We start from the raw sequence: 17165 nt of genomic DNA on the forward strand, positions 1-17165 counted from the left end.
AACGAGACCATTTTTTCAGTGATTACTTGACTTTTTCAGATAATTAATTGTTTGAGAAGAAAGAAATCAATTTTTGTGGGTTTTCATAAAGGGAACCAAGAAACTTTTTTCAAAAAACCAAAAAAAAGTTGTCTTTTTTCAAAACATCACTTAAGTTTCCCTCTAACAGGTGATAAATATGTAGTTCAAGCTCTCCCCAACCCCCTAATTTGTTTTTTTTGCTCCAACCTTCTATATATTTTTTTCTCCCACTCGTCATTCCCATGATATTCCTAGTCAACAACCAAACCTATTTCTTCGCCGTCTTCCTAATGAATTATAAGAGAGACTTCGGTGCATTATCGATTTTTATGCTGATTCTGGAGATTTTCGGGTTCCTATGGGGAGCTATTGTGACTATCCGAGGGTGCTTGGTGATAACTCAAACTCGTGTTTTCAATAGAAATTTGAATATTTGTTTGAGTGGAATTTTGATGCAATGGATGGAGAATATGGTGGGGAGGTTGATGATTATGCCGTATCAGAAGGGATGGATACAGTTGCCAGGGAATGGTAGGTCAAATTGTCAATGGAGCGGACTAGCAACTTCTGACAAGAGTTGATAGTGCGGTAGGGCACATTTACTCATAGCAATGAACAAAATCTTGCACAGATATTATGAAGCCAATTACTCACCCAGTATCACCTGTCTTTTCAGACCCCAAAAAAATCTATTCTGAATTTCTGACCAACTCAACTTCTGAAATGATTCTTGTCAAAAACTCATTTTGTGATTTTCCATTTTTCTCAACTGGGTCTATCTTGTTATCTCATTATATGGTTTTCGCGATATTGGCACTAACTGGGATTACGGTAGAAAGGAGTCTCGCAACGTTTTGGATAAAGTGAGTTGGTTTGGGGTTGTGTGTGTGTCCACAATTTGTGTTTTGTTAAAATCACAACTTGTGGTTCCATTTCAACAACTTGTGTTTATTTTTCAGCAAGTTTTGTTTCTTTTTCAACAACTTGTGTTTGGGTCCCAGAACTTGTGTTTTTGTTTCAACAAATTGTGTTCGTGTTTCAACAACTTGTGTTTTCGCTTCAACAATTTGTGTGTGTGTGTGTTTCAACAACTTGTGTTTTTGTCTCAACAACTTGTGTTTTTGTTTCAACAACTTGTTTTCTTTTTCAACATCTTGTGTTTTTTTTTCAATCAGTTCTGTTTTTTTTTAACGATTTGTGTTTTTTTCAACAACTTGTGTTTCTTTTTTCACATCTTGTGTTTTTGTTTCAACAACTTGTGTTTTCCTTTCCACAACTTGTGTTTTTGCTTCAACAAGTTGTTTTTTTTTGTTTCAACAAGTTGTGATTTTATTACAAGTTTTTTTTTTCAACAAGTTGTGCTCCTTTTTCAACAAGTTGTGTTTTATTGGTATCACAACTTGCGCATCTTTTTTACCACAACTTGTGTTCATATTTCAACAACTTGTGTTTATCGTTAACAACTTGTGTTTCTTTTTCAACAACTTGTGTTTTTGTTTCAACAACTTTTGTTTTCATTTTCAACAACTTTTGTTTTCATTCTCAACAACTTTTGTTTTCATTTTCAACAACTTGTGTTTTTTCAACAACTTGTTCCCACAACTTGTGTTCATGTTTCAACAACTTGTGTTTGTATCAACAACTTGTGGTTTTTTTCAACAACTTGTGTTTTCTTACCGCAATTTGTGTTTTTGTGTCAAAATTACAACTTTTTAGCACAACTCATGTTTTCCAGTGACTACGAGAAGAAACCCCGCCAATGGATCCCTATCTTCGTTCTTCTCGCACTACAAACTACATCATGGCTAATTGCATTTTCAGCAATTAATATTTTACTAAATATTTATATCTGGCTAGTCATCGGGGTGCTTGTCTTAATTACAAATTTTGTGGTAGGTCAAAAAAACTTTGGAAATATAATGTACATAATATTTTTTCAGCTTTTTGGTTACATTTGGTATTGGAACATTCGTGTACATCGGATTCTCGACAATTCTATATTTATCCCGTCGAAATATAGCTTACAAGCAAGATTTCAAGCCAAGGAGAACGCACGGAGTTTAGAGGTATGCAAACGCGCTCTACTGGACAGTCACCAAATTTTAATAAATTTCAGTTCCTCAAGGTTACTGTATTCACTGTAAGTTTGGTATTATTGTTGCAATGCCTGTTCTTCATCCTCCAATCTTCTAATGTATTCCAAGACTATGAAGTCATTTTATATTATTTGGTGGATTTTTGTAATGCGGGGTGAGTAAGAAAAGTTAGACCACCAGTTGAAAAAGTTAGGCCATCCAAGAATTGTTTGTGTTTCAGCCATCCCGTTGTCCTTATCCCATTGGCTATGATATCAGTACCTGTGTGGAAGAAGAAATTCTTCGGTCATCTTCATTGTGTCAAAAAAGTGTGTAGTAGGAAGACGTTGCCTATGGTGGATGTGTTGAAAGGGTCGACATCGTTGAAAATGGAGACGGATCAGTATTTTAGTCAGTTTAATAAGGCGTGGAATTGATATATGAGAATGAAGGTTTTTTTGTGATAATAGTTTTGGGAGATGGGGGACGTCTGGAGAACCGGAAAGACAGACAGACAGACTTTTTATGACAAATAACAAAAACTATGAAGATATACGTATAAAAGTATTATTTTGAAACTGAAGACAACGAAAATGACAATAACTAAATATTTTGAAAGTACTACACCTAATCAGAACTGGACTCGCTTTTTTTCTATTTTTTTGCGATATCAATTCAAAAAACACAAAAACTTGGTGGAAAAGGTGAGGACACGAGAAATTAAGCAAAAATCTTGTCCGAGAGAACTACACGGTGGTGTGGAACAATTCGTCCACCAAAGCTCATTTTGAGTCAGTCAGAACTGGAATTGTGGCGTTTAGAGTGATTCTTACTAGGGAAGATCATGGACTCGGTCTGGAGATAAGGGACGTGACCTATATCATTGGAAAGCTGAGAAAATGCTGATTCCAAAAATATATTCAGTTTTTGCCTTCGAGGCCTAGTATTCGAGAAAAACAAGGTCAAAGTTCGGAAAAAATGACAAATTATTGAAGTACACGCGAAAACTTCAACAAAAAAGTTTCAAAAAAATTTTCGCGTGTCAGAAAGGCAATAATTAGTCATTTTTCTAACTTTGACCTTGTTCTTCTCGAATACCAGGCCTCGAGGGCTAAAACTGAATATATATTTGGAATTAGCGTTTTTTCAGCTTTCCAATGATATAGGTCACGTTCCATAACTCCACGGTCACCGTGAGGCCTTTCCTAGTTAGAATTTTCTGAAGTATTCAGTTTAGACCATTCCCTCGTTAGAATTTTCTGAAGCATTGGAATCTGCAATAGAATATTATAACTTCAGTTTTCCTTTAATTGTGTCCAAATATTGCAATGGTCAAAAAAGTCTGCGCTTTAGTTTGATCATTTCGTTGAACGAAATTCGAAAACCTCTAATTATATACACCGCTATACTCAAAAATATGAAAAATTTAAAAGTTGAAAATCTAAAAACTTCAAGCATCTCACACGTTCTCAGCACTCCAATTGAATAGCCCAAACACCAGATTTATGATATTCGCTTGCCCATGTTATTCCTCATATTGAACCTATCCAGCTCTTTTTGTTTTCTCTCTCGACCATCAGAACTATAATTTGTCTATCTCCAGTCTTCCCCCAACCTATCAATCATTTTTTCTTCTTCTTCTTCTTCTTCTGATTTCAGTCGTTCACCTTTTTTTGAATACAAATTTCTCTTTTTCCTCTATGATATTCCTAGTCGCCAACTCGACTCAATACTTCTTCCCGATATTCCTAATCAATTATAAAAACAATTTTGATCTACTAGCCATCACTATACTAATAATAGAATGTGGTGGGTACACTCTAGGTGTCATAATGACTGTAAGAGGGTGTTATGTGATATACAACACCCGTGTCTTTCACTGGAATATGAATTTCTATCTCTGCGCATGTTTCCTCCATTGGTTTGAAATTCTGGTGGGACGGTTGATGGTGATCTCTTATCACAAAGGATGGATAGTACTGGAAGGGAATGGTGAGTAAGAAATTGATGGGTAGGGGGTGTCTAGACTAAATATCTGTCAGCGTCACTTGTTTTATGTGTTCTGATGTTCAAATTTGATGTTTTCTAGCACCCAACAAAACTTTCTCGGAATTCTACACTACTGATGTATCGGAAATGCCAAAAGTGTCTTCATTATGGGACTATCCATTTTTATTTATTGGCATGCTACTGATAACTCACTATTATGCGTTTTCAGTTGTTTCAATGACTGGGTTAATTATGGAGAGGTGTTGCGCAACGTATTGGATAAAGTGAGTGGAAGGATTTACTGGAGTAAGGGGTAGATTTACGGGAGTAAGGACTAGAGTTACGAGATTTTAGAGTGTGTTTAGAGTGTGGAATTACGAAAGTTAGGGGTGGATTTACGGGTCTGGTAAAGATTTACAAGATGTCATTTTGGGAACAATGAGTAGGTTTACGGAAGCTGAGGGGTTTACAATAGTGTAGATTTACTGGTGTCAATTTACGTTTGAGGAATGTGGATTTACGCGAGGAGATTTACGAGCTTCTGTAGATTTACAGTGTTGTTATGCATATTTACGAGATGAACTTGGTGATTTACATAAGCTGAGTGAAGGTTTATTCAAACTAAAAGTAAATTTACGACTCCTGTTTGTAGATTCACTAAATCTGAGTATGGATTCACAAGAACTAGGAAAGGATTTACGAACATTGTATGCAGCCTATTTAGCGGATTTAACAAAAGCTATGTGTAGACTTATGAACTTAATTTTCCAGCGACTACGAAACAAAACGTCGACCTAGAATCTCCATTTCCATATTTCTCTTCCTTGAAATCTTTACCATTTTTGTCGTCTACAGAGGCATTAATTTGCTGTTTAATGTCTACTACTGGATAGTTTTCGGAATATTAGTTCTAACATTCAATTTTCTGCTATTCGGATACATTTGGTACTGGAATATTCGAGTTCATAAAATCCTGGACACTATTCAAGTGATACCTGCAGAATATACATTGCAGGCGAGGTTTCAGGCAAAGGAGAATGCAAGGAGTTTGAATGTAAGTCCATGAATTGTCGTAAAATCTGATGCATAGGGTTTTACGACAATTTGCGGACTCTTGGAATCTACAGTAATCCTTTCTCCTTTAAGCTCATCAAGTTTTTGGTGATCATCGTGAATGTGGCATTGCTTTTGGAAAGTGCATTTTTTGTGGTTCAATGGACGGGTGCTATCAAACAATATGAAGTTGTGCTGTTTTGGACATTTGGGTTTTTGAATTCATAGTATGTTGGACATCCGGACACCTGGACACACTTTTTTTCAGAAACCCCATCTCCTTTATAACATTGGCGATGATCTCTATACCACGTTGGCGTGTACAGTTTTTCAAGCCGCTCCATTTCATACCAGGTGTCAAAAAATATATATTGAAGACTAGGCCATCTGGAAATATAGTGGAGGTTGTAGCCCGCCCGATGGAGAGTACTGTAAATTTGGAGACCGAGGAGTATTTTAAGCAGTTGAAGAATGCGTGGGCGTGATTAAAACTTATTTATGTATGTACAACAAAGAAAATAAATCAATAAAGTGATGGCTATCCATAAAACTGATTCATCATCATCATACTCATGGGCATCCCGTTTGGTAGACACCTTCCCAGCTGGCAGATCATTCCCATTGGACATGAGATTCCGTTGTGGCAGGCTGGAAACATTGAAGTACATTTCGGTAGAGCGCATTTACAAAATTCAATAAATGAAAATACATACCAAACGTAGTAGACATGGGATTCTGCACACAAACCCCTCCGATACAGTATTGACCAACTGGACACGTGGCACCCGTCATGCAGGCTGTAATGATAGTATAAGATCAGTTTAGACTCCGCCCACTTACTAGTCTCCGTTGGCATTACTTGACTTCCTTGAAACGCGACGTTACTCCTACTACAGTATCCATTTACACAAATCTGACCGTTGAAGCATTGTTGTACGAGGGAGCACGGTTGCATACCACCAACACTAGATGGTAAAGGACCAGCAGCAAAGGGATTAGCATTTGCACCATATGGTGTGACACCTGTTGGGACATTGGCACCCACTGCGATACCCCTGCTAGCAGCTCCAAGTCCAGCGCCACCGAATCCGGGAGCGCCGAATCCCCCGGCGCCACCGTACAAAGCGGCTGCGGAAGTTAGAGCACCGAGACCTCCTGGCATACCGCCCATCATTCCTGCGCCACCGTAACCTAGGGCTCGAGAACCCATCATTGAGGTGGTACCACTTGATAAGCAATTTCCGTTCCAGCAATACTGACCGAATGGACAAGAAATATATCTGAAGTGGGAAAAAGTTGTTTTGGTAAGGGGAGCTAATGCTTACCTGCACATATCGTTATCATTATACCCACCAAGTGCACCATATAGTGGGCTACCAAGGAATTGAGGGTTGGCGAGTCTGAAAATTATTCTGGTTATTCAGTTGAGATAATTTTTGAGTGTGTTATGGTGTCATTACGAAAGTATCAATTTTTGTAGATTAAGAATAGAGCTTTATTTTTGTAGTTGACAACTTTTTGATTACGTTTTTAGATTTTGAAATAAGATAGTTTTCAGGTGGTTTCTCTAAAGTTTCGGACGGACCACTGTACCACAAGGGAGTACAAAAATTGATATTTCTGAATTTTTTTTGAAATTTTTGCAAAAAAGTCGACTTTCACGGTCATACATTTAAAAAAACCTTAATTACGGGTTTAAAAAAAAAATTTTTCTGAAATTTCAGAGAAAAAGTGCTTAAATTACCGTACATAGTTAGCGTTTGACTAAGTTCCAAATTTTCAGTTAAAAACTAGTATTTTTTCAAAAAAAAAATTTTAATTTAAAAATTTCAGATATTTCAATGTTTGTTCAAAAAATTCTTCAACATGGGTCGAGAATATTTTGATTTTAGCCCGGTCCATGACAAGTCTGCTAATTGCAGGTGCCGTTATAATACAACTATCACGGTACCTCAAAACCTATCAAAGTTTCAAAAAAGTTGACAACTACAAAAATAACAAACGAGGTTCGATCTTCCTTATCCCACAAAATTGAGGCCATGCTAAAACTGATTGCATAGCGACATTATCTCTAAACTTATCATTTTTGTCGAAAATCTGAAAAAATTTCTTTAAAATCGCTAAAAATTACTGTAAAACCTATCAAACGTTTGGCGTTTTTTTTTTTGACAAATTCAGTTTTCAAAGTTTTTTTTTGACTTCGACATTTGAATATCGTTTGAATTTTTTATGTTAAAAATTTAGGGTTTTGCATGACATTTTCATCTTTAAAAAATTCCAAATCTCACCTTATCCACAACAAAAACACCAAAAACCACCGTGTGACCATCGATGACATTTCTGAATGACCAATTCCAAAAATGAGAACTTCAAGTAAGTGGCGTTGGGTTCAACAAAATAATTATATACCTTCTCTCAAAGAGTGTTTTTAGAAAGACATTTAGAAAAAACCAACAAAAAGAAAAAAAGGTTGCGCAATTCAAACTTGTTGACAGGTAGGAAAAGGGAAAAGTAACAGAATGATGGGAGGGAGGAGGGGAGGGGGGAGAGCAATTATGACGAATCCAGTTAGGTGAGGAGACCACCGGCAGCGACGAACGTGATGAACCGTAAATTACGAAGTATCGGGAGAGAGTGGGGCCGGATTCTCGATGAAGTGTATCGAGACGGGATTCGACTGGATATTGAAAAGTATGGAGACGAATTAGTGGTTTGGAGGAAGGACATTTTGAAAAAAATCAAAGATTTTCGGGATTGTAAAGGTGTTTTTTATTTGGAAAGAAACTACTTGACAGGTACCATAAGGTAGGTATAGCATGACGTGTTCGATACCAGAAATTTAGATACCGATACATTTCGGTAGTGAACGTAAAAAAAAATTACTTTAAAGAGCCATAATTTTATAAGTTATCAATTTTAATTGCATATTCCGACATTTCAGAAAACTCTTTAAAACTTGTATTATTGACGCAAATTCAAAAAAAAAATCGCTCTAAACGCCACAATTCCCGTTCTTTTGACTTAAAAGGAACTTTGGTGGAAGAGTCTTTCGTGTATCCCTCTCGGACAAGATTTCTGCTCAAAATCTCGTTTCATTACTTTTTCCAATAAATTTTGTAGTTTTTTCTATTTTACCAATTTCAATTGGAAAAAGAAAAAAGAAACCTTTGTAACCATTCTTATAGAACAAAAATAAGTCGAAGGCACGATATACTCTGGAAAAGAAATTCATTAACAAAATAATAACATTATTTTTGGCAAAGTAGCAATATCATCATGTTCATCATCTTTTTCTTCGCTCGCCCGATGTGCACTTTAGAAAATTGACAGAAAATCAGGTCGTCCACAGTTTTTTATCAAGAATTATCTCAATTTCGGTAGAAAATTAGCTGAAATTCAATTAAATGTATCTGGATCAGACAGGGAATCAACTGGCAAACTTTTTCGACGGGGTAAGAATTATTCGAGATGCTGGGAACCTCTCTATCAACGTTTTTGTGATTCTATGTATATATAGTCAGTATAATTTATTAATTTAAAATTATTCAATTAACAGTGACACCTTCTGGAACATTCACCAACAAATCAAAATCCAAAACGATTTGGTAAGGGGTGATTGTTATTTTAAGGACTCTTTCAGGTGTAGAAACAGAGAAAAACCATCTTTTAAAAACGTCACCAAATGGATTAAGGCCGGTGAAGGGGTCAGCATAACTTGGATCCATCAAATCTTGAATATCCGTCAGACCATATTCGATTCTGAAGAACTCAAGGTGAGAAGAGGTACGGAAGGCCTGAAGTTCAGTTATTTTGTAGGATTAGAAGTTCGTGAGATGAAATATACCCACCTCTTTCAGTTCCTCAATCATAACGGTGTTCATTGTCTCATACTTCACAAAACATCTTTTCAAATGAAGCAAATCTTCAATTTTCAAATTCACACAAAAGCCAAAAATGTTCAAAGTGTCCAACTTCTTCCATTGCTCCAACACTATCAACTTTTCCATGTTCAAAACTGCTTCTCTATTTGAGCTTTCTCTTCCATTCCGAATCGTCAGATTTTCTACTTCAAGATGTGGAAGAAGATGTAGAATTTGAGTCTCATCAGCAACTTTTGTTTGAAAGGTTTTGACTTGCAGTTTTTTTGGTTTAGAAGCCAGGCAAGGCTCCAGATTTGATAGGAATTTCTCAGAAACTTGGTACAAAACTTCTTGTTGTCCTTCCCTTATTTCATCTAGAGAGCATTCAACGTCTAAACATTTCATAACTGACTTTTGATTCGTCAATACTGAACTGATATCCTTCGAAGCAACGTCAAAAAAGTCCACAGATTCCAGAAGTTTATTGTGTAGCTTCTGGTCTCGCCCATACCATTCAACACTACATCCTCCTCCGTTCCTAGTGTACTTGACTTCAATACTGAACTCATTGAAATAGTACAGTGAGGTTATGTGATCAGGCTTGACACTGAATTGGAGATGGGTGAATGCGGAGTCTGGCTTGACTTCATCAATGAAGTTACGAAACGTCGAACAAGTTTTCCGTAGACACTGCCTGGAAATATTATTAGGTTGAATGTGACGAAGAAGTACATTCTAGATCTCGTTGTATGAATTTTAAGCAGTTTTGATTATGACAAGGCGAAAAATTGATACGTATTACAGGGTTCCTAATGTTTCAAAAATAAGTAGTTTTTTAATTGTCAAAGTTACAAAATAAGAACATCACTGTAAATTGTTTAATAGAGAAAGAAATAGTTGCGAAATTGCTAGAAGTTGATTCTTGTAGTTCTAAAAAGTCGTAGTTTTGGAATGTCATCGTCACAAAAGCTTAATGTTTTAATCCTTTTTCAAATTTTTCATTTAAAAATCTGTTTTTCTTCTGTTTCAGCATCAAGTTTTCAAAAAAAAGGATTTTTAAGAACTTACACCGCCTGGAAATCCAACAACCCCAACGTTTTGTTCATAACGACGTCTGGCATCGTAAGAAGACATTTTTCGAACGGATATTCGGCTGACATTTTTTCTGAAATCGAAATTATTGAAGAAACTTCATTGAAAAATACAATTTTATGTTATTACAACGAACATTTTCAAACGAAACGAACGAAAGAGAGAGAAACAAAAGTTTGGTCAATTGTGAATTGCTGACCGTCCAATGAAACCGAGGAACGAATGAAATCAGCGACATCAATTTCAGACATTGTGGATTCTGGTTTGACGTCTTCTATGAAGTTTCGAAGATGGCGACAGGTTTTTCGAAAGAAAAATTTCAGCTTCCTACGACAACGTTGAAAAATTTCTTTTTTGCACCTTTGAGCACCTACCGTACTACAGTAACCCGGAGCAGCGACCCAATATTATGCATATGGGTTACCCAAGACACATTGTACTTGTTTATATAAAAATCTAAACTCTATCTTCTCTGTAGACTCTAGGCCCCTATGTACTGGCCATGCTCGAGTCTTACAGAGAACGCGTTATATAAACATAATCATATTCTTCTAGTATCCTTCTCGTCACTAGGTCAGACATTTCTAGTAGCTGAGGCATTTCGAAACAAAAATTAAGTAATATAAAGGAAAATTTTTGAATGTGCGCTACCCGACCCTCTTCCTGGTCACTGATAAGAAAAAAGTAAAGTAAATAAAGAGCATGAGGCGACGGTGACGTGGTTTTAAAACCGACCTGCCTCGGTCGAGAAACGAGATGTGAAAAATGATAAGGAATCTTTGATAGTGTCAAACTCTTTTGAATAATTTTTTTCTAAATGTACATTGCTCACAAGCACTAAATGCAATCGCGCTTCTCTGAACGATTATCACTGCTATAAATCACTGCTATGTTATTAATACGGAAAGTTAAGAAAAAATTAAAACAAAAGTTTTCAGAAGAAAACAAAAAAAGTGAGAAATGAAATATTGGTTGTGGTGTAAAGACGCAGAGAAAACCGGTGGAGAGGAGCGCGATTGCATTTAGTACCGATGAACACATTTATTAGCATTATAACCGCACATAAAGAACAAAAATGCGTCGAAGGCACGACAGCCTCTGAAAACATATTTATTCACAAAATAATAGCATTATTTGGCAAAGTATCAATGTCATTATATTCATCATCTTTTTCTTCCTTCCCCCGATTTTTTTCGAAACGATTGAAAATAATAACTCTCTTATAGAAAATAATAGAATGAATTATATCGGGATCCCCAGGAATAGAAAAGAACCATCGTTCCCTTGGCTCTTTCGCACGGTTCTCGTCTTGATAGGGTGGCCCAAACTTGTTGATGAGATGGTTTTGAGCATCACACCGGTGGAAGTGAATTTCAAAGTGCTCCAAGTGGGAGAGGGTTGAGAACGCCTGGAAAATAGTAATGAATTCGAGATGACTAACAAGGGAATGATCCAAATACGGCTCGGTCGGCCGGGATTCAAAAAATGTGCACAATTTTTTTCACAAAATGTTTTATCATTTTTTGAAGTTTTCATCAAATACAGTACCGTCCAAAAGGGTGTAAACTTTGGCAGTTTTCAGTTTGAAATTGACCAACTTTGAGAGTGTGTCATGGTAATACTGATTGTTCCATCGAATAGATTTTTAGTGAACTATGCAGAACCAAAGTAGAGCTTAATTTTTGTAGTTGACAACTTTTTTGTACGGGCGGTCCCTGGAGATATACAGCGCTCTGAAGTCGCTTACCCTCTCGACCTCTGGTACCAGTAAGCCGGTTCAGGGCGCTGCATCACCCCAGGGACCGCCCGTACAAAAAAGTTTTCAACTACAAAAATGGAGCTCTCCCTTTATTCTGTATGGTGTATAAATTATTTACTTTTTTGGGGCTCTCAGGGGTACCGTAACACCCTCTCAGAGTTGGCCATTTTCAACTGAAAACGACAAAATATGATATGGTTTTGACCGGTACTGTATGTATCTTTGTCTTTTAATCGAATTTTGAAAAAAAAACATTGCAAAAAATTCAAAACTTTCAATTTTTGGTATTGAAACCTGGGCCGGCCCGTCGCAAGTACTGTATTTACGGTATATCCAGAATCTTCACATTTTCAGCTTCCCAACTATATTCATCACTCCTTACTCACCTCTTTCAACTCTATCACCAGATCTATCGAAACATCCCAAATGTCTACAGAAATCTTCTTGAAATGAATATAATTTTTCACTGGAATATCCAATGAAATGTTGAATAAATACAACGTCTCCGCCTGTTTCCATTGTTTGAATTCCATCAATTCTGCCAATTTGAAATCAGTTTTCGGGTCGTTATCAGGGTGTTCTATTGTTATTTGTTTTAAGCAGTCTGCATCCATGAATGGAAGAATTTGGAATGTTTGATCCGGTGTGTTAGATGTCATATTGAAAGATCTGGTACGGACCAAAGAGGTTCTCTGCTCCAGAATTTTTCGGAATCCTTTTAGAAACTTTTGAGCCGATTGATGATCTTGTTGCCACCAATCCACAATAATATAGTCCATAACAGTAGAATTCTTAGATTCCAAAATACACTCAATATCGCGAAGAGCAACATCCAAAAAATCCGAATTTTCTAGAACTTTCTTCTTCGTCTGTGACCACTGGACCAGACACCCGTTTTCGTGGTTTCTATAGTCAATTGTGAATTCTCAACCGTCAAATGACACCGAGGAACGAATAAAATCAGTGCTAGCTCTGACATCAATTTTAGACATTGTGGATTCCGGTTTGACGTCTTCTATGAAGTTTCGAAGATGGTGACAGGATTTTCGTAGGGATTGACTGAAAATTTTTATAAATAGAGCGCCCTTGCAACATGACTTACATTGAAACATAATCCGATTCTTCTAGTATCCTTCTCATCACTAAATCCGGCATTTCTAGTAGCAGAGGCATTTCGAAACAAAATCAATATTGAAAAAATATTCAATATAGGCTACCCCACTCTCTTTCTGGTCACTGATAAGAAAGGAATAAAGTAAATAAAGAGCATGAGGCGACGGTGGCGTGTTTTGGAAAACCAACCTGCCTCACTATCAGTCGAGAAACGAAATGTGAAAAATGATAAGGAATCTTTGATAGTGTTAAACTCTATTGTTGTTTGTCCCGGAGAAAATAACTCAGCGATTTTTTTTAAATGTATATTGCTCACAAGCACTAAATTCAATCGCGCTCCTCTGGACGGTTTTTCTCTGCTATAAAACTCTCACTTCTTATCTTTTTTTTGTTTCTTCTTAAATTTTCAGTCGTTTTAACCTAAAAGCGCTATTCTGCACGGTTTTCTCTTCGTCTCTACACCGCAATTTATCTTTTTCGTTCGTTTCCTCTCATAAAGTGCAATTTTCAGAAACATGTCAGCCGAATATCCGTCCGAAAAATGTCTTCTCACATTGCCCCACATTGCGATGAACAAAGTGTTGGGGAAATTGGATTTCCGGGCGGTGTGAGTTTTGAAATTTCTTGCCCTGCACAAGACACCCTAAATATACTTTTAATGCGTCAGCGCGACGCAATAAAAACGTTTTGAATATGTTTTCACAATCCAATTTGAAAATAATCCAATTTGTTAAGAATGAAACATAAGTTTTGGTGATTTTCCAAGTTTTATTGGTATAAAACACGAAGACTTCTTTGAATTCGGTAGGAAACGCCTGATTGAGATATTTTTTATACTGTATAAAAACTATTTTGCCATGCGCCTTTTATTAGGCTGAGTCATAAGTTTCTTTCTTTTTTGAGATGATTTTTGACACGCGATTTCTCGAAAGCTAATAACTCACAAAATGAGAAATATAATTGGTCAGTACTTATAACTCATTGTGATTCTATCTGTGACTTGACGTCCGCCATCTGCTTAATCTCAGCCGTAGACAAGTCAAAACACTTGAGGAACCCTTTTTTGGTACAATTTTTCGAATTCATTTTTTTCCTATAAAATTTTGGCGAGAATGTGTGAGTCATTCGGAATTAAAACAAGCAAGAACAATTATGTATAAAAAACTAATAAAGATATTTGAACTAAACAACGATGGTTTAATGCGGGTCTTTAAAGAAAGGTGACCATAAGCAATTTAGAGAGGTGCGAGTATTTTCGATTTTTCTTTAACGCTAGATAAAAATATCAGTGGAAATGTTTATTATTGAATAGAGTAGACATTGATGTTTTTAAATTTACTTTGTTTCGGATATTCACACCATTTGTCTTTTTTCGCAAGAAGCCCGAAGTCAACATCATCAAATTCACGTGATTTTTGAGTTTGATGAAGCCTTCTGCTCGTACTTTTGAATCAATCCACTAGATCTTTTGCACAATTTTAGAGTAATGTATCTACTGTTGATTACTTGTAACAGAATATTTCAGACTTGTTCGTGATCGTTGAAAAGAGACCCAGACTTCACTCAGGTCTACTTCACTAATATTCTCAAAAATGTGAAAATCTTAACAATCACATCAACCAAGTTTTATCACTTATTCGAATGACTTTGTTATACAGTTTTTTGTTGCATAACTTGCTTATGTTACTGTCTAACTTTCACAAATAGTTTGGTATAAATGCTCTCTCCAATATTTTAGTAATCGACTTAAACCCAGGAGAACATTGTTTTCTCATACCTGTCAGTCGTCTGATCATAAATTCTTTATCTTGGAGAGTTTTATCCGAAACTAAATTGTTTTAACAAGACAAAGTCATTCTTTATAAATACCACTCGTTTCCTTATGAAAATTTCAGAATTTTGATATAAATCCGACTAGAATCAAAAATCTTTTCAAAATAGGAATTTGATTAGAGACAGAAAAAAACTGTCGTTTTCACGAGTGGACAGTCTGTGCACTAACTTGAAACATTTTTTGTTAGCCACTGAAAAGGTCATTATAATGCAAAAAAGTTTGGGTCGATAAACAATCATAGTACTTAGAAACTGGAAGTCAAAGTTCAACCCCAAAAAAAGAAAGAAACTTATGACTCAACCTAATAGCTAGCACAATATTCCGAGGTAGATCTATGCAAATGCGCCCTTTTGAGGCATGAAGAATTTTGACGAATAATTCTTTCGAAGACAGATATTATCGAGACAGTTCGCATAGGTCCACGTCGGAATATCGTGAGCTACCGTAAGAATTTGCGTTGAAGTTAGAGGCACAGGACGGCGTGCCCTGTAATAAAAGAAATCGATAATGCTCTCCTGATTAAGTTAATTATGAGTTTCATTGATCTGTATAAAGCTTCAAATTTTCTGTTGTTATTATAGTTGTAGTCTCCTTAGAGCGCACTCCCCTTACCACTGTCAACCTAACAACCTTATTTAGTCAATGCCTCCGTAAAACCTGCCACACCATGTGGAACTTCATCGACGCCGTCAAACCAGACTCTGCACTGACCAAACTGCAAATCAGTGTCTATCCTAACTACATTATTTCACTGTACTTAATTGATGAGAACAGTATTGAAGTCAAATACTGCGGAAATGAAAAAGGATGCGATGTTGAATGGCGTAGAGGACACAACCGGAGACAGAGGAAACTTCTGAAATCCGAAGATTTTGTTAACATTGCTTCGAGGGATATCATCTCAGTATTGACAAATCAGAAATCAGTTGTGGAATTTTTAATGTTTGAAGGGTTCAATTGTGCTAATGACATATTTGAAGAACAACAAGAACTTCCATTTCAAGTATTTGAGCAACTCTTATCAATGCTGGAGTCTCACCTTGTTTCCAAACCAGAAATGCTCCAAGTCAAAACGTTCGAAACTGCAGTAACCGACGAGTCTCAAATTCTCTATCTCCTACCACATCTTGATGTCAAAAACCTGACGATTCGGAATAGACGAATGTTCAATCATGCCACAGTTTTGAATACGCAAGAGTTGATAGAGTTGGACCAGTGGAAACAATTGGACACTCTGAACATTGTTGATTTTTGTGTGGATTTCAAAATAGACGATTTGCTTCATTTGAAGAGGTGTTTTGTAAAGTATGAGAGACTCGACAGCGCTATGATTGAGGAACTGAAAGAGGTGGGTACATTATATCCTACGTAGCTCTAATCCTACAAAATAACTGAATTTCAGGCCTTCCGAATCTCTTCTCACCTCGAGTTCTTCAGAATCGAACATGGTCTGACGGATATTCAACACTCGATGGATCCACGTTATGCTGACCCCCTCATCAACCGTTATCAGTTTGGTGGCGTTACTAAATCATGGTTCTTCTCAGTTTCTACACCTGAACGAGTTCTTAAGGTTTTAATTACCCCTCACGATATTGTGTTCGATTTTGATTTGTTGGTGAATGTTCCAGAAGTTGTCACTGTTAATTGAATAATTTAAAATAAATAAATAAAACTGACTATACATATTAGGTTGAGTCATAAGTTTCTTTCTTTTTTTGGGGTTGAACTTTGACTTCCAGTTTCTAAGTACTATGATTGTTTATCGACCCAAACTTTTTTGCATTATAATGACCTTTTCAGTGGCTAACAAAAAATGTTTCAAGTTAGTGCACAGACTGTCCACTCGTGAAAACGACAGTTTTTTTCTGTCTCTAATCAAATTCCTATTTTGAAAAGATTTTTGATTCTAGTCGGATTTATATCAAAATTCTGAAATTTTCATAAGGAAACGAGTGGTATTTATAAAGAATGACTTTGTCTTGTTAAAACAATTTAGTTTCGGATAAAACTCTCCAAGATAAAGAATTTATGATCAGACGACTGACAGGTATGAGAAAACAATGTTCTCCTGGGTTTAAGTCGATTACTAAAATATTGGAGAGAGCATTTATACCAAACTATTTGTGAAAGTTAGACAGTAACATAAGCAAGTTATGCAACAAAAAACTGTATAACAAAGTCATTCGAATAAGTGATAAAACTTGGTTGATGTGATTGTTAAGATTTTCACATTTTTGAGAATATTAGTGAAGTAGACCTGAGTGAAGTCTGGGTCTCTTTTCAACGATCACGAACAAGTCTGAAATATTCTGTTACAAGTAATCAACAGTAGATACATTACTCTAAAATTGTGCAAAAGATCTAGT

At 36.2% G+C, this 17165-nt stretch overlaps 6 protein-coding genes across 6 annotated transcripts; 3 read left to right on the top strand and 3 right to left on the bottom strand.

Annotated features, from left to right (window-relative positions):
* Window positions 1-263: 263 nt before the first annotated feature.
* On the top strand, window positions 264-2533 carry GCK72_004404 (uncharacterized protein; the record flags this gene model as incomplete). The annotated part of the gene is made up of 6 exons (XM_053724658.1): window positions 264-413; window positions 464-552; window positions 1757-1913; window positions 1962-2087; window positions 2138-2271; window positions 2338-2533. The coding sequence occupies 6 exons, from the start codon at window positions 264-266 to the stop codon at window positions 2531-2533; spliced, it is 852 nt and encodes a 283-aa protein (XP_053588852.1).
* A 1509-nt stretch (window positions 2534-4042) lies between these two features.
* Window positions 4043-6328, top strand: GCK72_004405 (uncharacterized protein; the record flags this gene model as incomplete). Its single annotated transcript, XM_053724659.1, has 4 exons — window positions 4043-4088; window positions 4186-4369; window positions 4857-5139; window positions 6065-6328. The coding sequence occupies 4 exons, from the start codon at window positions 4043-4045 to the stop codon at window positions 6326-6328; spliced, it is 777 nt and encodes a 258-aa protein (XP_053588853.1).
* Window positions 5677-6471, bottom strand: GCK72_004406 (uncharacterized protein; the record flags this gene model as incomplete). Its single annotated transcript, XM_003097712.2, has 4 exons — window positions 5677-5786; window positions 5852-5935; window positions 5979-6418; window positions 6464-6471. The coding sequence occupies 4 exons, from the start codon at window positions 6469-6471 to the stop codon at window positions 5677-5679; spliced, it is 642 nt and encodes a 213-aa protein (XP_003097760.2).
* Window positions 6472-8683: 2212 nt separating this feature from the next.
* On the bottom strand, window positions 8684-10158 carry GCK72_004407 (uncharacterized protein; the record flags this gene model as incomplete). The annotated part of the gene is made up of 3 exons (XM_053724660.1): window positions 8684-8932; window positions 8987-9692; window positions 10067-10158. 3 exons carry the CDS (start codon window positions 10156-10158, stop codon window positions 8684-8686), a joined length of 1047 nt encoding a protein of 348 aa, XP_053588854.1.
* Window positions 10159-11204: 1046 nt separating this feature from the next.
* On the bottom strand, window positions 11205-13022 carry GCK72_004408 (uncharacterized protein; the record flags this gene model as incomplete). The annotated part of the gene is made up of 4 exons (XM_053724661.1): window positions 11205-11498; window positions 12236-12727; window positions 12827-12908; window positions 12952-13022. 4 exons carry the CDS (start codon window positions 13020-13022, stop codon window positions 11205-11207), a joined length of 939 nt encoding a protein of 312 aa, XP_053588855.1.
* Window positions 13023-13477: 455 nt separating this feature from the next.
* On the top strand, window positions 13478-16447 carry GCK72_004409 (uncharacterized protein; the record flags this gene model as incomplete). The annotated part of the gene is made up of 3 exons (XM_053724662.1): window positions 13478-13569; window positions 15436-16144; window positions 16199-16447. 3 exons carry the CDS (start codon window positions 13478-13480, stop codon window positions 16445-16447), a joined length of 1050 nt encoding a protein of 349 aa, XP_053588856.1.
* Between the last annotated feature and the right edge of the window lie 718 nt (window positions 16448-17165).

This window comes from Caenorhabditis remanei, chromosome II (genome assembly GCF_010183535.1).
Source record: "Caenorhabditis remanei strain PX506 chromosome II, whole genome shotgun sequence".
Lineage (NCBI taxonomy): Eukaryota > Metazoa > Nematoda > Chromadorea > Rhabditida > Rhabditidae > Caenorhabditis > Caenorhabditis remanei.